At 32.2% G+C, this 23,276-nt stretch overlaps 10 protein-coding genes across 10 annotated transcripts; 5 read left to right on the top strand and 5 right to left on the bottom strand.

Moving 5' to 3' along the window:
• Positions 1-46: 46 nt before the first annotated feature.
• Positions 47-1,081, bottom strand: DFA_03418 (uncharacterized protein; the record flags this gene model as incomplete). The annotated part of the gene is made up of 2 exons (XM_004362964.1): positions 47-222; positions 298-1,081. 2 exons carry the CDS (start codon positions 1,079-1,081, stop codon positions 47-49), a joined length of 960 nt encoding a protein of 319 aa, XP_004363021.1.
• Positions 1,082-2,020: 939 nt separating this feature from the next.
• On the top strand, positions 2,021-5,091 carry DFA_03417 (uncharacterized protein; the record flags this gene model as incomplete). Its single annotated transcript, XM_004362963.1, has 8 exons — positions 2,021-2,027; positions 2,195-2,344; positions 2,537-2,673; positions 2,746-2,891; positions 2,962-3,237; positions 3,310-3,497; positions 3,525-3,785; positions 3,944-5,091. 8 exons carry the CDS (start codon positions 2,021-2,023, stop codon positions 5,089-5,091), a joined length of 2,313 nt encoding a protein of 770 aa, XP_004363020.1.
• Positions 5,092-5,374: 283 nt separating this feature from the next.
• On the bottom strand, positions 5,375-6,211 carry rab11C (Rab GTPase; the record flags this gene model as incomplete). The annotated part of the gene is made up of 3 exons (XM_004362962.1): positions 5,375-5,535; positions 5,627-6,097; positions 6,178-6,211. 3 exons carry the CDS (start codon positions 6,209-6,211, stop codon positions 5,375-5,377), a joined length of 666 nt encoding a protein of 221 aa, XP_004363019.1.
• A 466-nt stretch (positions 6,212-6,677) lies between these two features.
• On the top strand, positions 6,678-7,738 carry DFA_03415 (uncharacterized protein; the record flags this gene model as incomplete). The annotated part of the gene is made up of 3 exons (XM_004362961.1): positions 6,678-6,974; positions 7,051-7,342; positions 7,425-7,738. The coding sequence occupies 3 exons, from the start codon at positions 6,678-6,680 to the stop codon at positions 7,736-7,738; spliced, it is 903 nt and encodes a 300-aa protein (XP_004363018.1).
• A 419-nt stretch (positions 7,739-8,157) lies between these two features.
• H4a (histone H4) lies at positions 8,158-8,475 on the top strand (the record flags this gene model as incomplete). The annotated part of the gene is made up of 1 exon (XM_004362960.1): positions 8,158-8,475. The coding sequence occupies one exon, from the start codon at positions 8,158-8,160 to the stop codon at positions 8,473-8,475; it is 318 nt and encodes a 105-aa protein (XP_004363017.1).
• Positions 8,476-8,922: 447 nt separating this feature from the next.
• Positions 8,923-9,527, bottom strand: DFA_03413 (uncharacterized protein; the record flags this gene model as incomplete). Its single annotated transcript, XM_004362959.1, has 2 exons — positions 8,923-9,045; positions 9,306-9,527. 2 exons carry the CDS (start codon positions 9,525-9,527, stop codon positions 8,923-8,925), a joined length of 345 nt encoding a protein of 114 aa, XP_004363016.1.
• A 998-nt stretch (positions 9,528-10,525) lies between these two features.
• Positions 10,526-11,854, bottom strand: DFA_03412 (uncharacterized protein; the record flags this gene model as incomplete). Its single annotated transcript, XM_004362958.1, has 4 exons — positions 10,526-10,626; positions 10,784-10,968; positions 11,002-11,587; positions 11,647-11,854. 4 exons carry the CDS (start codon positions 11,852-11,854, stop codon positions 10,526-10,528), a joined length of 1,080 nt encoding a protein of 359 aa, XP_004363015.1.
• A 192-nt stretch (positions 11,855-12,046) lies between these two features.
• DFA_03411 (uncharacterized protein) lies at positions 12,047-14,575 on the bottom strand (the record flags this gene model as incomplete). Its single annotated transcript, XM_004362957.1, has 1 exon — positions 12,047-14,575. One exon carries the CDS (start codon positions 14,573-14,575, stop codon positions 12,047-12,049), a length of 2,529 nt encoding a protein of 842 aa, XP_004363014.1.
• Positions 14,576-15,402: 827 nt separating this feature from the next.
• DFA_03410 (uncharacterized protein) lies at positions 15,403-16,044 on the top strand (the record flags this gene model as incomplete). Its single annotated transcript, XM_004362956.1, has 1 exon — positions 15,403-16,044. One exon carries the CDS (start codon positions 15,403-15,405, stop codon positions 16,042-16,044), a length of 642 nt encoding a protein of 213 aa, XP_004363013.1.
• Positions 16,045-16,286: 242 nt separating this feature from the next.
• Positions 16,287-23,161, top strand: DFA_03409 (uncharacterized protein; the record flags this gene model as incomplete). The annotated part of the gene is made up of 5 exons (XM_004362955.1): positions 16,287-16,674; positions 16,745-16,845; positions 16,924-17,120; positions 17,190-17,307; positions 17,405-23,161. 5 exons carry the CDS (start codon positions 16,287-16,289, stop codon positions 23,159-23,161), a joined length of 6,561 nt encoding a protein of 2,186 aa, XP_004363012.1.
• Positions 23,162-23,276: the final 115 nt, after the last annotated feature.

Raw genomic sequence — 23,276 nt, 5'->3', positions numbered from 1 at the left:
TATTTTTAAAACAAAATAATAATAATAATACTTTTATTTGTTTATTTTAAAGTTTTGAAGTTAAATAAGCTTTACCTAAAGAATATAAATCACTTGGAGTAATTGGAGGTGGATTAATAATTTTAAAAAGATATGAAAGATTTAAAACCAATGTTGATAATCTAAATAATGCAAATTTCTTTTTAGCTCCAACTCCATGGAAATATTTTGCTACATTTAATGCTAAAAAAAGAAAATAATAATAAGTAAAAAGGATAAAATTAAATAATACTTTCTTTTCTTTCTTTCTTTCTTTACCAGCATTTAAATTCTTATCTTTTTTGTTCATAAAAGACATTACAGAAAGAACAGAAACAACGATTGAAGTGGCGAGGTAACGAGGATCCAATTTGACAATGGCAGTGATGAGATCGAAAAAGACAGAGATGAGGATTCTGTATTTTTGGAATTCACGAAGAATGACAGGGATTGGCATGTGACTAATGACCATGACCAACATATTGAGCATTGACTTTACTTGATCGAGTGAAAGAGTTGAAGCCATCTTGATGATGGAGTTCCAATTCATACCAAATACATCCTTTTCGTGGTGGTGTCTCTTTTTTTGTCCACCATGGCTACCGCTATTGTTGGCAGCAGACTCTCTAGATGCAGCAGGTGTTGCATATGATGCAGCTTGATTACCTGTTAATCCCAAAAAAGGTGGTACTTGACTTGGAATCTTACGAGCTACCATCTTGGTAAGCTTGGCAGCCACCACATTTGAAGTTAGAAAATTCTCAAAACTGTGCTCGGCCATCTGTTGATTGACCGCTTGTCTATTCTCCATCTCTAACCTTTCTCTGTTGTACTCTTCCTTTAGGGTTGCATACTTTTCATCTGGTACATAACCTTTGAAAAGATCAATCACATCCTTTGCACTACCATCATCGATTCTAGTAATACATTCTTTAAATACTCCAACAATCAATTGAAATGCTTCACTTATTTGTTTTGTTCTTTCATCTATTGGTAAAGATGATGGAGATGAAGATGAAGATGAAGATGAAGATAACATCTTATTATTTTCTAATGTTTCCATTGTTGTATTGTATAAGTATAGTAGTAGTATTATATATATTTGTAGTTGTTGTAGAATAAAAAAAAACAAATAAAAAAAAATGTGTTAACTCTTTTCTTTCTCTATTGCTTTTAAAAAAAAAAGTGCGTATGTGGGAATAAAAGAGATAAAAGAGATAAGATATAAAAGTTAAATGATTGATTAAATAGACGTGTATAAAGGATTGATGAATAAACAAATTAAAGAGTTTTCAGCGATCAAAAGGGTCTTTGAAACAATTTTTGTAAAAAAAAAATCTTTTGCCCAAAACAAATTGAAGGCAACGAACAACCTGTCCTTTATTGATTGAATTGGGAAATAACAGATAATATTTGGAATCGCTATTTGGTATCTCTCTCTAACCTTTTAAAGAGTCTTGACGACGACAAACATTATAAATCACACTTAAAACATAACCAAACTAAAGAGAGAGAGAGAGGTAGAGGGTAGTGTTATATTAATACAAGATAGATGAAAGATTGAATCAGTCCTTTTGAATTGATAGTCTTACATATAATAAAACGATGCAATATGCTTCTGTATCCATTGATTGAAAAATAAATAAATAAATGATAATTAATCAAATAATAAGTCTAGACAAACTAAACTAAATAATAATTCTTTTTCACACAGCAAGACATATGTATATATGTGGGGGTACCAATATTGGTAGGGTTGTGAACTTGCCAACTTTATAATGTAGTCTCAAAAGGAGGAGGAGGAGCCCCTCTTGTTCAAAATGAATCAAAATTAGTTGTATATACCCCAACCACCAAAAGGGAGGTTATATATATATATAAACATATATATACCCAGTATCCAGATAAACTGGTAAAAATGAAGATTTCAAACTTTGTGAAATTATGAAAAATATATTATATATATATATAAATATATATATAGAGATAGAGACAAGATAAAATGAACAGTAAAGAAAATATATCGCTAGTGATTACTACAAGCTTGGTTTGGCGCCTTTTTCAATGGTTCGTGGTAAATTTTTTTTTTTTTTTATAAAGACTTCAACGGATTCATTTTCAAAAAAAGTAATAGTTCTATTTCTACATATCTATATCATCATATTTGTATCTATAGATACAATCTACGAAACACGAGAAGAAGAAAATAGACTGATAGACGGTTATTCTTATTCTGTGTTTGTTGTTGGGTTAGGTGGTGTAGTAATAAATATTTATTATTATCAACTACTAGTCGAATCTCGTCAAGATGTTCTTTTCACAGATTGTATTACAAAAGAGAGGTCCTCTGAGTAGGATCTGGCTTGCTGGTCATTGGGACAAGAAAATAACAAAGAATTCAATCTTTAAAACTAATATCCCTAGATCTATTTGTATGTAAAAGTAGAGTATAAACGACTCGACTATGATCAAACTAATAATTAAAATCTCTCTCTCTGTGATATTTCTTTCTTTCAAGATAAAATTCTACATCCACATCTTCCAATGGCTCTTCGTATGACATCTCATCTTTTACTTGGTGTGGTTCGTATCTTTTCTAAAAAGGTTAAATATCTATCTGATGATTGTAATGAAGCTGTAGTTAGAATTAAAACTGTATGTATAGAAATATATATATATATAAACATTGTAACCTCAATCTCACACTCTCTCTTTTCTTTTTATCAGATTACAACAACGAAATCAGCATCGGCAGGTATTACATTGACACAAACAAAAGAAGATGAAGAAGCACTTGTTATTGCTCAACCAAAACCAAGTACAATCACTCAACAAATTGATGAATATCTACGTGGTATTACAAAATTGGATGAGTATGTAAAATTATATAGTAAAATATAAATATACCTATATGTATATTAATCAATTTCTATTCCTATTTAGTTTGGTAGTTGATAAATTTTATGAATCTAAAAAATTTCAAGAACTTTATGAACAAGAAATGGGTAAACAAGGAGGCCAAGATACAGTGATTGCTTTTCCAACTCCAGTAAAAGGAAAAAAACCTGCTCCTGTAGATTCTACTCTTTTGGATGAACCAACTGTCAATGAAGAAGAGGAAGAAGAAGAAGAAGTATTAACTCCTTCATCTATTATGGATGGTGAAAGAGATAAAGATGCAGATGAACAAGTTGAAGGTGAAATTGCTAGACTTAATGCGTAAATATATAAAAAAATATATATATATAAATAAGATTATTAATTTATTTCTTTTTTTATTTTTTTTATTAGTACATTATCACCACAAGAATCTGAATTTTCTGTATGGATGAAAGATTTTCATCCAGATGAAGTAGTAATGAGAGGAGCAGAGAGACCAGCATTATCTGTTACACCAAGAAAATCAAAACCACATGTAAAGGATGTATCAATGTCACTTGATGAAGATAGTAGTGATGGATCAATAGGTGATTTGATGGGCAAGTTTCAAGATACCCAAAGAAAAGAACAAGGAGAAGAGGACGATGAATCATCTCTTAATCAAAGTTCATTTGATTTCAAGGCCGATGAAGTAGAGTTTGATCCAAACTCTGTATTTAAAAATATGGATTATTCCATGAGTGAAGAACAAGAATCACTTTCCAAAAGAGGTCAAGAAGAAGAAGACGATCTTTTATTGGCTGAAGATAATGATAAACCAATCAAATTTTTGGATGAATCAATTGGTGGTGAAAGAGATCAACCAATGGATGATGGTGGTTTTGGTGGTCAAGATGATATTCCTTTACCTTCATTTCAAGAAGAAGATGAAGAAAAGGAAAAAGAAAAAGAAAATCAAGAACAAGACACTCTAGAAGATGATGGAAAAGTACCAATTGATGCACCATTAACACCAAAAAAGGAGCAGTACCATTTATTCATTTAGATCCAACACTTGTTACTACTACAACTACTACTTTGGCTCAACTAAATACACCAGCTAGATTAAGATTGGCAAGATTAGAAACAAAGATTCGTGTTCATCGTAGACGTCCGCAAGACTTGGTAACTAGTCGTGATCAACTCGCCAGTCAACCACAAACATTCAAAGCTAGAATTCAACAATCCAAGGGACTCAAACACTCTCTCCTAGCACCCATTCGTCAAACCATGTCCAACAAGATTCTAAGTCATTTCCGTGACATTATCCAAACCAAATATCCAGTTGTACTGATTGATGAAGACGCCAAATTGATGGACTATCTCAAAACCTCCAAAGTCCACAAGGCCCTCCAAAACTATCGTCAAGATGCAACCAACAATTTTACCGACGATCGTGTTTGCGAAGGATTGGGTCTCCCCAAGAGTCGTGACATGAACATTACACTAGACTCTTTTGATCTAAAAGAACAAGTGATTCTCTCCAAGGTACAAGGACACATTGAAGAGGAATTGGGTATTAGTCCAACCAAACGTCGTAAATTTGATGCAGTACCCAAAGACAAACAAGATGAAATTCTAGGTGACATTAGTTCAGAATGGGATCAAATCTTGAATACCCTCAAACGTTCACCAACCAAATCTTCTCATTCCTCAGAAGAGAGTTTAGTCTTTCCAACTGACATTTTTAAAAATAATGATAATGATGATAATCAAATTCCACAAGTTGAAGATTATCCTGGTGATGGTGATTTTGGTGGAGTTGGTGGAGGATTTGATGAGCCACCACCATTTTCTCCTATTGAACAAATGCAAACGCCCCAATCTAGCAAAACACCACTTGCACCTGGTATTGGATCTTGGACACCTCGTACTGCATCGATGCACAAGGTACTAGACAATTACTACAATGTAAATCATACATCTACCATTGATTTTTTCAAAATGGTTGAAGGTAAAAAACAAACAAGAATGGCAGTCGCAGGTAGTTTTTATGAAATACTTGTCCTCACCACCAAAGGTTTGGTTCAAGTTGAACAAACTGAACCCTATCAAGATATCTCTATAAAGAAAACAAATACATTTGATAATACTCTACATTTTAATAGAGAATTTGATGATGATTTAGATTCTCCCTATCAAACCAAAAAATAAATAAAACATAAATTGTAAATACAAATTAAAATAAATAAAATATTATAGATATTATTATAGAATTATTTCCTGGATCGCATATTCAGGAAAACAAAAGATGATAGAGGTTATCATTTATTATTATTTTAAAAAAAATGTAGAGGATTAGTAAAAGTAGCAATGGTGGTTGTGACAAGAGGAGAGAGAGAAGTAATAATATTGATTTTATATAAATAATTATAACAGGTTAATGTAGTGATAGTATTATTTTGTTTTGTTTTGTTTGTGATTGTTAATGTTTTTTTTAACAACAACCTTTTTTTGGTTCTTGATGAGTAGAAGTAACATTGACAGGAGCTTCGTTTAATGGTGTAATCTTTTGACCACTTTGAGTTGGTTTTAACCATTCTTGTCCATCGTCCATTACAACTTGAGCTTTCTTTTGTCCAAATTGATTATAAATATCTAAAAAATAAATAAATAAAAAATAAAAAAATAAAAAAAAGAAATATTATTATTATATTCTTTTTTTCTATTTTTTTCTACAATTTCTTACCAGTTAATAATTTTTCAAAAGAAAGATTAACATTTGTAGAATTTAAAGCAGAAGTTTCAAGAAAAGAGATTTTGTTTGCTTCAGCAAAAGATTGAGCTTCTCTTGTTGAAACCTCTCTTGAAGATTCTAGATCAGATTTGTTACCAACCATCATGACTAGAATGTCTGGTTCGGCCATTTCTCTAAGTTCATTTAACCATCTTGTTACATTTTTAAAACTAATCTTGGAGGTGATATCGTATACAATCATTGCTCCAAGTGCTCCACGATAATAACCACTTGTAACTGCTCTGAATCTTTCTTGTCCTGCTGTATCCCAACATTGAGCAGTGATTACTTTACCCTCAATCTCTATCGATTTGGTTCCAAAATCTACACCAATCGTTGCTTTGGTCTTTTCTGTAAATTCATTTCTTGTAAATCTATTTAATAGGTTTGATTTACCTACTGCTGAATCTCCAATTATTACAACTATAAAGAAAAGAAGAATAAGATTAGATAAGAAGAAAAGGGAATAGAGAAAAGAGGGTAAAATAATAACAACAACATACTCTTGAATAAATAATCGTTTTCTTCTTCTCTCATTATTAATATTAATATATATATATAAAACAGGTATAAAAATGTACAAATACAAATAACAACAACAAAAGAGATTAAGAAGTAATGATCATGTTTTTGTGTTTTTTAAAAAAAAAAAAATTTAACGTGCTTCGGTGGTGTGAGGTGACATCCACCTCTTGCACCACTGTCCCCAATGTTCGGTGAATCATAGTTTCTCTGGTGGAGCACCGTTGGGTTTTAATTAATTCATATGACATGAATAGATCGATAGATAGATAGATAGATAGATATCTAAAACAAATAAAAAAAAGTTAAACATTGATTAATATTATATAACTCTCTTTACACACACAATGATGATGATGTTCAAGAACACTAAACGAAAAAAAACTTCTTAATTAATCTCTCTTTTCTCTTTTGAAAATCATATCATATGATCATTACGATAACTAGTTGTGTGTAGTTATATATTATATAATATTATAAGATGGTAGTTTCACCAAAGATAGGAGCATTAGGATTATTTGTATATACTTCAATGATGGGAGTAAGATTATTTGCAAAGGCACCATTTGAATATAGTACCAAAGCAATGGTTGAAGACCAAAAGAAACCAATGAAGTCGTTGCCCAAAGAACGATTAGATTACTTTATCAATAAAAGTAAAGAGTTTGGTTACAATGCCAACTATAACAAATGGGACTTTTATCTATCAATCGATGATGCTCAAATGGAATTTGGTTCTGATGAATATGCTATCGTTCTAACTCCTCATACTTGGGCTGTAAGTAATAAATAAATAAGAGATTGAGTAAATAAATAAATATATTAATATTCTCCTTTTTACTTTTTTATTATAGTTGGGAGAAAGAGATAAAAAGATACTTGAAACATATCAAGAAACAAAGACAAGATATAGAAATGATACAAGTACAATTGAACATTTAACATTTAAAGATATTGACAACGACAAGGAACTAAGAAAGAAATTGATCGAAGATTTTAGAATTGTACCAATTACAAAGGATGAAGAAGATGCCAATATCGAAGTTATCAACACAACACTAAAGTTTAAAGTTGGTCAAGATATGATTAGTTCAAATGCAAAAGCTTTTGCTTTTACTTTTTTCCCTTTAATTGCTATTAGCAAATGTAAATATATATAGATACAGATAAATCAGCTGAAATATGTTATATATTTTCTCTCTAACCTTTTTTAATTTTCCTTTCCAAGTAATACTACCATATAGATATCCAATTGGATTGACACATTTAATTTTACCATTTTTGGCAGTTGAAGCTACCAGTTATCTAAAAGATAAACAAGCACAAGAAGAAATATTTAGAGATATATTCAATCGAAACGGTCCAACACCTTTGATCAACTATAAGAGTTTTCTCAATGCTCGTATGCATTTCAATGCTCAGAATCTAATCTCTCCTCCAAGTGGTGATAACTTTCTCTATCCTTGGATGTCTGATAAAATCAATATCATCGATGATATCTTGAAAGAAAATCATATTCAAACTACTAATTTTCAAGATTAAAAAAAATATATTCATAAATAAATAAAATAATTAAAAATATGTACGTTGTGTGAAAATTTGAATTTTTGAATTTGGTGGTGTTTTTTTAAAAAATTTTTCGTTTCAAATTGGCATCATTGAAAAATCATTATTTTACTTTGGCGCCCAATTTAAAATGTGTCAAAAAATCACCCACCAATTTTTACATTTTTTTCAATTTTTTTTTGTTTTGGTTTGTTTATATACAACAAAATCGTTCAGTCACAACAACAAAAACAAATATATCTTTTAGACATCAAATTTTTAAAGGTATAATCTACAACATTAGCTAGCTTAGATCCAAAAAGGACAACACACTAATCTAATATTCATTCAATATCTTAAATATTTTTAATATTCACAGTAAATTTAAAGCTTAATTCAAACCAATCAATCAAACAATGTCATCAACTGCTGGTAGAGGAAAAACAGGTGGAAAAGGTGGTAAGGGAGCCAAGAGACATAGAAAGGCCTTGAAGGATTTCATCTTTGGTATTACCAAGCCAGCCATCCGTCGTTTAGCGCGTCGTGGTGGTGTCAAGCGTATCTCGTTCCCAATTTATGAAGAGATCCGTAACGTCCTCCGTCATTTCTTGGAGAATGTCATCCGTGATTCAGTTGCCTACACTGAACACGCCAACCGTAGAACCGTAACAGCTATGGACGTCGTTTACGCACTTAAGAAGCAAGGTCGTACCTTATACGGTTTCAATGGTTAAATCCATTAGCCGTCCAACCTAAATCGCTTAGATTTTCGGTGTCTCAAACTCAAAGGGTGTTTATCAACACCACCCATTCTAAATTAATCATATTCGATTGTTTTTTTTGTCTCTTTCTCTCTCTTCTACTACTTCTACTAATTATATTCACTATAGGTATTACTGTTGTACAAACAAAAATAATCAATAAATATTCTGCTCCAACATAATTATTATTATCCTAATCCAATCCATTACTATCTGTCAGGTATCATTCCTGTCTATCGTGTCAGCTTAATTGTGTGTCCTGCCTATGTCATCTGTGTCCAGTGTCATCTGATTGTGTCATTTGATTCCGTCTATTGTGTCCTGTGTCATCTGTGTCCAGTGTCAGCTGATTCCGTCTATCGTGTCCAGTGTCAGCTGATTTGTGTGTCCAGCGTAAGCTCATCTGTATCCAGTGCAAGCTCATGTGTGCCTTGTCGAGTCTCTCAAGTCAGCTGGTTCATCTTGTCTGTAGGTCGGCTGATATTTTTTATAAGAAAGATTTGAGTTTGAATTGATTCCGTGATTGTGTTCTGTTCTTTCAAACTACAAGAAGGGTAAGTAGTAGTAAATAAATGAAACACAAGGAATACCTAACTAATATTTTTTCCTTTCTAATTTCATCAGCGTACAAATCTATTAAAGATTATCGAGTATCGTTTCCATATAATTAATTTAATTAATAATTTTCTTTAGTATTTGGAATGGTTCCATTTCTACGGTTTCTCTATGGTCTGTTAGTTGGGGTTCCACCTTCCATACAATGATTTCCCACTATTGTAATAGAGAGTAGGAAAAATGATAACCATCAAGACGATGATGACTCTCGATCGATCTGTAGTCTCTACACATTCATATGGATCTAGTGTTCCTTTGAATGGACCATTATTTCTTGTAAAACTATTGCTATTGTTGTATGAAACACCTTGCCAAAAGCTTTGATATATCCAAATAAATTTAATGTTTGATTCGAATGCACCAATGTATGGAGGATTGGGTGTTGCAATCATTAGTTTTTTTAGTCTCATATTCTCCACCAAATAGAATAGTTGAGTCGAATCTATTGTCACAGACTATTCAAAAAGAGTATTGCATCAGAATATGAAATCATACTATAAAGAATAATCTTATTTTTTAATTATTTGTATGTATAAATATGAGGTCTAAATGTTCATATTCAACTGAAATTGAAATCGGAAGGAGTTTGATACCTTCAACCAGAGGTGATTTCAAAATTTGATATGATGATGCAAAAGTAATATTACAAGTAATATTAGATTGTTGGTGTCATCACCAAAGTTAGTACCATCGCTACTAATCCAATGGTTGTAAATGATGGATAGACAGCTTTGATAAATGGTGGATATGGTTGCCATGTGTTTAGCTGATTCTGCTAGCATCTTGAATGATTTCATTAGATAATCAAACAGGAGGATGTGGATCATTTTCATTAGCATATAGATCAATTTGTGATTAAATTGGAGCAGTACCACTGTCAAGTATTTTATTGGATGTAGAGAATTTATAACCATTCAATTCTGTAAAAGAAATCAATGTAAATGAAATTTATAGATTGGGACCATTGGATTTAAAGGCAATCACTTCTTCTTCTTCTTCATCTTCCTCTATACAATCAGACATACCATCAATTGTATCAAGATCAGTAGATTTTTTAATTGCAAATGTGCAAGAGCAGTTTTATTAAAGAAATTAAAAGCAAGATTTGAAGCTGGTGAAGATATTGATTTGGTGGCAGAACAGTGATAATAATCAGATAAATAGTGAAGTCTGGGGGTTTAGATTAGGATAATAATAATAATTATGTTGGAGCAGAATATTTATTGATTAATTTGTTTGTACAACAGTAATACCTATAGTGAATATAATTAGTAGAAGTAGTAGAAGAGAGAGAAAGAGACAAAAAAAACAATCGAATATGATTAATTTAGAATGGGTGGTGTTGATAAACACCCTTTGAGTTTGAGACACCGAAGTCTAAGCGATTTAGGTTGGACGGCTAATGGATTTAACCATTGAAACCGTATAAGGTACGACCTTGCTTCTTAAGTGCACAAACGACATCCATTGCTGTTACGGTTCTACGGTTGGCGTGTTCAGTGTAGGTAACTGAAATTATAGAAGACGTTACTGAGAAATCAATATATTTCAATTAAATTGCTTATTCCTTATTTAATATTATTTCACTTGATTCGAATTTAATCTTTTGGTCAAGTACAAAGGACATTTGATGTACAATAGTATTTATTCGAGTCTTGTTAATTACAATTATTTGTAAATTCAATAACCACTTTTCCAATCAAGTCATGACCATCAAGATACTTGTAAGCATCAGGGACCGAATCAATACCCTTGAACACCTTGCCAACAATCGATTTGAATTCCTTTTTAGCAAACTTTTCATTGATCCACTTGGCCGCCTTTTCTTGAAGGATTGGGTCATCAGCATATCTAAAGACAATATATCCCTTTACCTCGATATACTTTGACCAACATTGAATGATTGGGAATGGTGTGACATCTGGTGACAACAATCCATAAAGAATGAGTGTACCAAGATAGGCGGTAGCATTTGCCAACTTTTCAACGTAAGGTCCGCCAACAGGATCGATAATGATATTTGCACCCTTATTATTTGTCCATTTCATAATTTCTTCTTCAATATCTTGATCATTGGTTGCAATAAAATGATCAGCACCATACTCCATAATGGCTTGTTTCTTTTTTGTTGTTCTACTTGTTACCATTACCTTTGCTCCAAATGCTTTTGCCACTTGAATCATTCCCATACCAGCACTACTCGATGCAGCAGTAACAACAACATAATCATCCTTTTTAATCTTTGCCACTTCTACCAATGCATAGTAGGCAGTTTGATAAGCCATCCACATTGTACTTGCTTCGACTTGAGAAACATTATCTGGATGTTTAACCAATACCTTTTCGGGAAAGATTGCATATTCATGTTGAGTACTATTCTTTGCCATTTTAACATTCATCATTACAGATACTCTATCACCAACTTTAAATTTTGAACATCCTTTACCAATCTTTTCAACAATTCCAGCTCCTTTTAAAAAAAATAAATTAATCATTTTTTAAATCAAATTTGATTTTTTTTATAATTACCTTCATAACCAATACCAGCATGAGGGAAAATAGGAGTTTCAACAAATTTACCATGAAGATAAAGTTCTTCAGCACGATTCAAAGCTACACAATCCATTTTAACTCGAACCTCATTTTCAATTGGTTCTCTAACTGGTCTTGAAACTACCTTTAATTGTTTCCAATCTCCACATTGATTAAATTCTACACTTTTTCCAATTATTGACATTTTAACATTAAATAAATAAATAATATAATTATATGGATTTGATTATTTTTTTTATATTGTTTGAATTATATATTATCCTTGGACGGATAATCCAGACTTTTTGTTTTTTTTTGTTTTTTGTAACTTCACACACACAAAAACTTTCGGGGGGTTTGAAAATATTGTCTATTTCCATAAAAAATTTTCCTCCTTTTAAAATAAAAGTTCATTTCCATAATTATTTAAAATTTTCTCCTTTTCTGCTTGTCTATTTAAAAATATATCCATTAATTGATAACCAAACCTAGAATAATGAATATGTTTATGTGAATCTAGTGGTGGTTGAAATTTTTTTAAAGAATCTAAATAGGCCAAACAATTTACATGACCACGATTAATAGCCACTAAAATATATTGTAAACCGACAAAACTATTGTCAATTAAACATCCATAGTGGTCAAATAATATTTTCATAATTGATAAAGATCCAACTGAACATGCTTTACCAAAAAGATCGATTAAATCTGCTTGTTGTTGGAAAAAGGTTGGGTATTGATCGATGAGAAAGAGCATAAATGGTACATGACAATCATAGATGGTTCTTTCGACCATTTTTTGTAAATTTAATGATTGTGGGTATTGATTGACAAATTGTGAAAAGAATTGAATATTGCCAACACATAGATTTGGTACCAGCGATAAAATCGACTTGTTATTTAAACGTTTAATAAATTCTATACATCTATCAAAATCATTGATTGCTATCAAATATTTGATTGGTTTTAAAAATTCTTTTGAATAATATTCAGATTCGAAAAATGGATATTCTCTAACATTTTCAACCTTGATAATATAATCAAATAAATCCCAATTTTGTGATTGAATGGCACCCATTAAAGCATAAACGTCATAGGTTAGACATGACTCTACCAAATATTTGATTAAAAAGTTGGATGTTGTCGAATGATTGGTACATAGATATACGAGTCCATGCATTGAATCTACATATTGTGGTAAGAAACCAGCTTCTATGAGTAATTTTGCAGTTTCATCATGGTATTTTTTAGAGAGTGGACCAAATTTAAAACGTGATACATCCCAAACCATAGAACAATTTTGTTTAGCAGTATTGCGTGATAAAATATATTTTACAGTTGCCAAATCATCAACAACACGTAATCTCCAATCTGTTAAAAGTACATCTTCTTGAATAATACCAATTTCCATTAACCTTTCCAAAACTTCTTCTTGAAAACGTATAGTTATCCTAGTACTATTTAAATTTATAAATTTAAATTGATACAATGATGGATCAATTTCCAAAATTAAATTTAATTGATCAATATTTGTCCAATTACCAATAATTTGATTAAAATATTCATCCATTGATAAATTATTTACTTCTTTTAGTCGATCAATAATAAAACTAAAAATAGTTTTATCAACCAAACCAAGAATTGTAATGGCTCTAAAAACAATTCTATGAATAGTATCAATATGTTTTTGTAATATTGAATCCAAATTTATATATTCATATACCAATAATATATTAAATAATGGTTGATATATTGTTGGATTATTATTTTGATTAATATTATTCATTAATTTTGAAATATTTATATTTATCTTTTCATCATTTTGTTGTTGTTGTTTAAATAAAAGAGGTATCAATTGATTAAACTTTTTAAAATATTCTTGACTCTCTAATAATATATTATCTATATTATCCATTAATCTTTCATTTCCTTCCAATTGTTTTAAATTTTTTGGAAAACCATTCAATTCAAAATGATATGATGATGGTGAAAAGAGAGTAGCCTTTTTTATAAAATCCAACATTGTAGTTGCATTTATAAAGGTTGTTGTAGAGTGAAAATGGTTCTTGATTAGATTTATATCCATACTAGATAAAATCATTAATCCATCAACTCTTCCACCACCAATTGAAATCTTGCCTAGATAGTAAGAGATGACGTCCGAGTTTTTAGATATCGATCCTATCATAGTTATGGCAATATTACAAGAATCAAAAGTGGTGTCCAAGAATTGAACCAATTCTAAAGATCCAGCTTTCATTGCATTTAAAATTGCATTTTTTGTAATTGGTAGGTTTTGTGGATCATGAATGGATATGATCAGTTGAACGACATCCAAACGACCACTACAACAAGCCAAATCGATAGAATTTTCAGTGTAAAAGTGCATTCTATATTTCTTGACCAACTTTTCAATGAGACCATAGTCTTTGGTTCGGAATAGTTTCTCTAGTGGTGCAGTATCAAGTCCAATTTCACCTTCCATCTGTAGAAATTCATTTCTATCCAATTTAGAGTGTAACACTCCTACATAACCATTATCAATCATCCAAGAAACATCAGTCATTTGATGATAGTTGTTTATAATAGGAAGGTTTGCATCTTTTATACATCTTGTATAATAACGAGACAACATATAAACATTTGAAAATATCTTTAAAAATATTACTCTATTATGAATTATTAATCTTATTAAAATATCATTTGTAAAAGTTATATTATTATTATTACTATTACTATTATTATTATTATTATTTGTTGTTTTAGAGTTATCACTATTATGATGGGTTATAGATTTTTGAATGATATCTTGAAGTAATAGTTGATGAAAATCATTATCCTTTTTTATAATGATAGTTTCTTCTTCCTCTTTTTTGTTATTAGATGTAGTAGTTAAAAATGAGAAGAATTCTTTTAAACTATTCATTCTATCTCTCTTTATTTGTTCAAGCAAAAAAAGATAAAGTAAAATCCTTTTTTTTTTAATATCTTTTTTATTCTGGATTGGTCATCTTCTCACAAGTCATTCTCGGTTTCATCGAAAAATATAAAATGAATACAGTTAGAATTATTTAGAGAGAAATGTTCATAATATTGGTATACTAGTATTTGCAGTAGATGAAGATGATGATAGATCTACATATCAGATCTGCATCACAGATCTAGATGTATACACTTTGACCAAGTTGACATACACCTCGTGAACATGCACTATCAATCATTCAATCTAGACAAGTTAATATACTCCAACATTATCTTGCCTTGGATGATGACCCTTATGATAATGATAATTATTTATCTTTCAAGAAATTGATACATTAGAAAATGAAAATGAAGAAAAAGAATAACTCTTCCTTGGACGCAATTAGATAAACCAAAGACGTTAGGTTACCCACTATGTAACCCATTAACTGGCGGAGGAATATTAACCCCCTTCCCTTTCGGCAATCCATCACATGTCCTGTCCCTACCCTTCTCAGCTTTGACACCTTGAAAGATAGGCATATGATGCCAGTCTTTTAATTAAAGATTCGAAAAATAACTACAACACCAACCAAAAAATCAACAAAAACAACAAATAAGAAATTAAAAAAATATTATTAATCATCTCTAACTACTATAATTTAAATTATTAATAATTAAAATATAAATGAAAAAAGGAAGAAAGGGAAGAAGGTAGAGAAGGACTCCACCTCAACTACTTATTCTTCTTTTTATTTAATTATTTAATTAATTAATTTTGGAAAGAAAATAATGTCAAGAGAAGATATTGATACAAAAAGATTATTTTCTCTATTGGATCAATTAGTTGGTGAAATACCATTTGATCTATTCCATGTTAAAACAATTAGATCATTTAGAATAGATGTAAATAAATTGGCAAATACAATGATAGATGTCAAACATTATTTTAGTAAATTTGATATTGAAAATTGTATTAATAGAAATCAATCAAGTAGAGATTTGGTATTGTTAGATACAATAGAGTTTATAGAAGAGGTTGTCAAAATATCAAAACAATTCTTTCATTCAACTTTAAAATTGGTTCAAATGTTAAGAAATTATAATATCAATCATCTATATATCATTGCAGAGTATTCAATCTATCTTTTACAAATAGAGATTAATACATTTAGATTTCTATCCAATTTATTTTTAATAATCAAAAAGAAAGATAAAGAGAAGAACAAAAACCAAGTGTTGTTGGAATATGATCAAAATTGGAATATTGATCCTCAAATTGATGAATTTACTTGTTTGGTTCAACAACAACAACAACAAGACAGAGACAATACTAGTATTGAACCAGTACAAATTGGAATATTAGAATTATTTCAAGTATCAAATACACTTTTAAACATTGAAATTAAAAGAATAGTAGATTTATATATTTGAAATCATAATAATAAAAAAATAAATAAACTAAAGGTTTCCTAGAAAAAATCTACTCAGAGACAAAAAATACAAATTTCAAAAAACGAAAGAGGGGTGAAGAGATACCTATTATTACATTCATTTTCGTTTCATTTCCTCAAATTTGATATACATTATAATATCTATATCTCTCTATATAATATATCTATATGAAGTTTCACCATTGTTAATAATCAATACCAATCAACAATATTATTTAATCAATGACAAAGAATAGTAGTTCAAGTAGCAGTAGTAGTTCAAAGAAAAGTAGTAGCAGTTCAAATGGAAAGCATAAAAGAAAAAAACAACAAGAAGAAGAAGATGATATAGATATAGATGGACTCGATTTCGGAGATACCGTCGTATTACCACCATCTCAACCTTCCCAAGCAACTACAAACAACTTCAACAACAACAATAATACAAGTCAATCAAGTACAATATCAACAGCTTCACAACAACCTCCTCCCATAGTCATCAAGAAACAAAGAACCAATATCCCTAAAAGTAATAAAAGTAGTGGTAGTAGCAGTAGTAGTAGTGGTAGTGGATCTGGTAAACAACAATACAATCCTTCAGAATTGGTAATTAAAAATACACCTGAATCAAGTAAGAATAGGAATAGATATAGATATAGATAGATACAGACAATGAAATTAACTTTTTATTTCTCTATTAGTTGTCATATCAAGAAAAGGAGAACATTATTCATTTAAAACGCCTCCAACATTTAATGAACTAAAAGTAGTAGTTCAAAATTTAGAATTAATTGATTCATCAGTAAGTATTAAAGAATATTTTATAGTTCTCTCTCCTTTTTGATTCAAATTTACTAATATTTATTCTTTTTTTTTCTAGGATCCAATGTATTTTTGTGACTTATCAAATCATCTTGTACAGGATGAGTCATCATACCAGAAATTCTTAACCACTCAAAACAATATGTTAATCTTGTATACAGATGGTGAGAATCCTTTAGAAACACCAGAAGAGATTATGGTTGATGTTACACCTTCAAAAAATATTTTATTAAAAGCTGGTACTTCTGAATACAAGTAAATATAGATCATTAAATTAATTTTTAATCACCACTATATTTTAATATTAACTTTTTTATTTTTTAGTTTACCAAATGCTGTAGCAGAATTTATAGATAATAGTATTCAAGCAACTAGAAATAATGATTTTTCAGATAAACATATTAAAATTACAATTAAAAAACCTGATCATAATAATATTTCTGTATGTATCTATCTAAATTTTTTTTATTTTCATCATCTTTTTTGATTTTATTAATTTTCTTTTCTTTTCTTTTCTTTTCTTTTTTTTTTTTTTTTAGAGTATAATAATTTGGGATAATGGATCAGGAATGAATAAAGAAGAATTACAAAGATGGGCAACAATGGGTATGAGTCAAGCAAATTCAATAGATATGAATCAAATTGTGACGAAAACGTCATCGTCAACACCTAGTTCAGCAGCAACTACTGGATTGATTTCAAGATTTGGAGTTGGAGCAAAAAAGTCTGCTTTTTATTTGGGTCAAGAGATTACAGTTATTACCAAAGTACAAGGTAGTAAATTGGTGAATCAGGCCAAGATTTCTTTGGATATTCTTAGTGCCACTGGAGATCAGGAATGGAAAATTCCAATCACAGTGCGTGAGGCATCCTACGAAGAGTTGGCTCACCCTCAATTCACACAAGTGACAATATCCGATGTTTCAATGTTTAGCGACGCCTCATTTGCCGATACCATGATCAATTTACAAAGAGATTTGGCTCATATTTACTATTATTATTTACATGCTGATCCTGCCAGCACCTCTCACTATTCGTTTGACGATGATGAAGTTGCTGCTGCGGCGGCAGCAAAGAAAAAGAAAAAGAAACAATCATCACCCAATTTAGGAACACAAGATATGGATGATAGTGGAGGTGAATCAAGTGGTGAAGAGGATAATGAAGATAGTCCAAAACCAGCCAAAATAGTCAAGCCTATGGATTACCATATTTCACTAAACAATGTCGATCTTGGAAAGGTAGAAGGTGATATGGAATCTTTGTATTTGGAATTTGGACATCGATTAAAAACATTTGAATTGCGTGTTCCAACTGTAGATGGTGAAAGTTCGATGGTAATGGTTCATTTACGTTACTTTCCCTACATTAATGAACGTGAAACACTTCCCATTCCCTATCACATTCAAAGAGAACATCCTATTGAAGAATTGGAAACATTCCCTCTGACACTTAGAAAACCTGGATTTGAAGTGTTTTGGAATGGTAGACTCATTTCAGAGGCTCATATTGATCGTCTTGGTTTCATGACGATTGGTATTGTAGATGGTGAAAGACTCGAGGAAAAGTGGGTACAACGTGTAAAAGGTGCCATCTTTTTAGGATCTTCATTCCCAGTGACACACAACAAGATGCATATTATCAAGGAACATCAAATCTTTTCAAATTTGGAAAAGGCAGGAACACGTCAAAACAATACAGAGTGGAAAAAGTGGCTCAAGCGATGTCACAAAATGGATCAAGATTTTCAATTTGAATTTTTACGTTATGATTCTGGTTTTAATCGTACCTATTGTAAATCCATCTCATTTAATGGTGTTACTTATTATAATGAAGAACATGTCACACTGACAACCAAACCAACCTCTCATGGAACCATCAAATCCATTTATTTCCCAGGTACTCTCGAACAACGTACCGGCGACTTTTTCATGGAATATGAAAAACTTCACTTTAAACCAATGCCTCTTGAACAACATCTTTGTGGTCGTATCAAAGTAAAACTCAAACCAGCCGAATTTAAAAAGCTACTCGATACTGCAAAATCCAAACTCCCATCAAAGATTAAGATTTATGAAGGTGATGGTGCACCACTCCCCAAAAGAGAATACAATTCTGGAGAATATATTAAATGGTTGTCGATTCAGTTGCTCGATAGCCAACAACCACCCAAAGAGGTAGAGAAGCGTATGATTGATTCTGAAAAGATTCTAATTACCCTCACCATCAAATACAAGAATCCTCAGGGTGGTCCCGAGCAACTACTATTCACAAGAGAGTCATCTCTATTTTATCAAGGTGGTAGAATGTCATTCAAAGATATTGACGAATTTAAACGTGCTGGTACATACGAGTTTACGTTTACATCAAACTATCCTGGACTTTCTCCAGCCGTTCATTATGCCAAAGTCATTCATGGCAAGGAATGTGGTGCCATTGCTTCATTTGACTTGACAAAAGAACAACAGAAAAAAGATCTTTCAATTTGTCTAGAATCACCATTTCCACTTGTTGTCATCACTCTACTTGATGAACAAAAAAATTCAGTCCCCTTTTCCAACACTCCAAATCCAAAATCTTTAAAATATTCTGCTGAAGTTTTAATTGATGATAATAATAATAATAATAGTCAAGATAATCAAAATAATAATAATAATAAGATGATTAGAAAGAAATTACCAGGAGTTGTGATATCAGGACCAATATCAATATTAATTGATCAAGATGGTAGATTAATATTAAAAGATATCAAGATTATGCAAGGAGATTTGGGTGAAGAGTCAGAAGAAAGAATCATATTGTTTGTAGAAATACCAAGTACTGATGGTTTGACAACTTATACTTGTATGTTGGATCCAATCCGTGTTACTTCTGGTCCACCAGTTACCATGTCATTTTATGATGATCCATTCCCAACACCTTATCAGAACCTTTCCTATGTTCCATCGTTCCAGGTATTCCTCAAGGACAAGAGTGGAAATATTTTTGTGCCAGGGTCTGGTGGTGAAAAGAATGATACATCGGTATCATCACAACGAAGCAAAAGGTCATCTCGTGTCAAACAAAATGCAAATCAACCACCATCGAGCTACATTCACGTAACTAGTGCAGTTTTGGATGAAGATATTATGGTGGTTGGTGATGCAGTGACAGGTGACTTTACATTTGGTGACAGTAAAGCATTGTTTATTCGAGAAAAGGTTGTCCTCCCATTCGAACTAGCTCCACAACCAATGGATATTGACGTTCACTCTACTTCAATCGTTCAATTTACCTACTATTTTGACAAAAAGGAAATATTCTATTGTGAAAAGCATCTAAAGATTTTGCCATCACCCAAACCAGCATGTTTGCGTATCGAACCAATTAGCGCAGGTGAAACCAATCTAGCAATCACCATGGACGATGGATCGTTCCGTACCATGGCAGGATCAACACTATTGTTTGGACTCAAAGTGTATAGTGCAGGTGGTGGTGGTCGTGGTCCTTTTGAATTGAGTGGTCTCGATGGAAAGATCACAGCATCATGGGACCCCAAATCATCTAAAGATATGGAAATGAATCTAAACAATATGTTTACTCTACCAAAGCTGATCACAGACAAGATGACACGATCGTTTATCTATTCTGTTACTGCTGCCCTACCCATTACAGCAGCCACCGCAGTACCATCTAGCAAGACCAAGAAAACGGCAGAATTAAAGTGTGACTTTTCAGTTCAGACTACTGGTGGCACTCCATCATCGTTTTTCGCAACCTTTGGTCGTGGTACCACCACCAAGATTAGATGTGATTCAGAGGTGTTTTTGGAATTACGTCTACACGACAAACGTGGCAACACGGTTACACCAGCCGACTCTCGTGGACAATTTGTCATTGAACCAGTGTTTGAACTGGCTGCACAACCCGATGCTGCCAACAAACCACACTCTCAAATGGAAATCAAGAGTACCCATATCGGAGAATTTGACCCCGACAAACAAATGTATCCTTGTAAATTGGTGATGGTTGGTTATGGTGATTTGGCGCTGACAGTACTTGATCGTAACAAAAATATATCAGAATATACATTACGATTCACAATGATTGAAGGATCGGCATCGGCAGTCAAAATCAATGGTCTATCTTTGGTATCGGTTAATTGTTGTCATGGAGAAAACATTGAGGACTTCCAAGTCACCATTTGTGACACTCTAGGCAATACAGTACCAACCATCAATGGTGTCGAACTCATTTGTGAATGGGCAGATTCTCGTGAAACTCCCTTTGTAGTGAAACGTAAAACTATCATCAAGGGAGGTCAAGGACTGATATCAACAAAGAATGTAGCTCTAACAAGTGTAGATGGAGTGTACGAGATGACAGTACGAACACAATTACCTACCATCAAACCGGCCACTGTGAAAATCACGGTAAAGGGAGGTATGTCTATCTACCTCTACAATGAAGATCCAATGGTCATTCAACCCAACATGGATCTGCCACCGATCCGTATAGCCCTTCTCAATGCCGAACGTATGAGAATGATTGTCGCCAAGGAGAATGTTCATTTGGTGATGAACCACAAGACAATCGATTGTGAAAAGACCGATGAAGATGGATCAGTCTATGTGTTTGCCGGTGCCAAGTCCTTTAGAAAGGCTGGTGAACATCCTCTTCGATTCGTGTATCAAACTGCCAGTGGTCTCAAGATTGAATTGGGTGCCACTCTTCTCATCATGCCCGACCCACCTGCCAAGATGGCCATCGAAGGACAGATTAGCGGAGAAACATCGTCTGTCCTCGCAACCGACCTCAAAATATACGCCACTGATCGTTATGACAACAAAATATCGGCCAGTATGAAGGGTGCCGTCAGAATCAAACTCGTTGCCTCTCGTTCCGACAGTCAGAGCCAAAACATGCCCGTCTTGGCTCAAGAATACCTATCATCGTTTGATTTGGCCACTGGATACGCCACTTTTCCCAAAATCGCCCTCAAAGAAAACATTGGTCTCTCTGAAGCGTACCAACTCGTCTTTGAAGCGTCTGGAGGCAAGATTCCACCCATTCGATCACAGGAATTCTTTTTCCGCAACCTCAAAGAAGACATTGACAAAAAGTCACAACTTGAAATGCGTCGTGTCGCTCTGGGCAAAGAGATTGCCGATCTCCGTAAAATGCAAGAGGAAACTGCCCTCAACATGCAAATATCTCGAACCAAAAAAGAACAAATGCGTGATCAATCTGAAGATTTACTTGCCAAACTCGAAAAATACATTCCCGATTTTAGCAAACAATCCAACAATCCAGAGGAAGTAAAGAGATTTATCAATGAAGATTCGGTTCGTTTGGAAGAATTAAAGAATCGTACGGACCGTCGACGCGCCCCAACACCCAACAATCAAATCTCTAGAGAAATGTCAGATTTGGCAAGATCGGGTGGCGAAGATACTGGTATCATTGGTTTAGTCATGGAGATTATATGTTGTGACAACCCAACAGAATCTAAATTGATTGCTCGTGTCCTTGGCAAACGTATGGAAGCTGTCATTTTCACAACTCACGATAAACTTCAAACCTATATGAACCGTTACAAAGATAGTCGTAGTAGTGTTTCTTTTATTGCTATTAGTTTAATTCAAGCTTTTTATAGTAATAATCAACAACAAAATGGACAAAATGGTCATCAACAACAACAATCGCAACAAGGTGGTAAATTACAATTAAATCCATTCCCAGGAGCACCATCTAATGGATATGTTGGACATTTGGTGAATCGAGTACAATTTAGAGAGAAACATGAACAATATAGAGCTACGTTGGGATGGACATTGTTTAGAGATACTTTGGTGTTTAACACTGTCAAGGATGCTCTAGAGTATAGACACTACCTCTCCAAGAGAAACAAACCTTGTCCAACCATCATTACACTGCAAGACGAAGAAATCATTGAAGGTTCTGGTTTTGTAACTGTTGGCAAAAAGGATCATGGTCGCGATGAATATCTTTTGGGTCAACTTCCAGTCACAGAAACAGCAGAATACATTGAGTTGTACAGAAGAAAGAATCTATTGGAAGAATACAAAAAATCAAAACACAACTCTTATTTGTTTAGAAAAGAGGTTGATCGTGTTTTACAAGAAGAAATTCAACGTGGTATAGAACTTAAAGGTCAAATTCAACAAAAGGAACAAGAACAATCAAATACTATTGCTTTACTTCAAAAATTGGAACCTAAATTTTCTCAACAAAATCATTCAAGTTCACAACAACAAAATCATTCAAGTTCTCAACAAAATAGTCAACATCGTTAATTAAACAAAAAAGATAATAGATAGGAAACAACTAACAAACAAACAAATATAATAAGGATTTTTAATAATAAATAATTCAATTTATTTTATTAGAGAAAGAATCGATCTGATGATC

The sequence above is a fragment of the Cavenderia fasciculata genome (genome assembly GCF_000203815.1).
Source record: "Cavenderia fasciculata unplaced genomic scaffold Scf_Dfasci-G-b-205a01.r1-3, whole genome shotgun sequence".
Lineage (NCBI taxonomy): Eukaryota > Evosea > Eumycetozoa > Acytosteliales > Cavenderiaceae > Cavenderia > Cavenderia fasciculata.
Note: the sequence above shows the minus strand (reverse complement) of the source record. Positions and strands in the feature narration are given on the sequence as shown.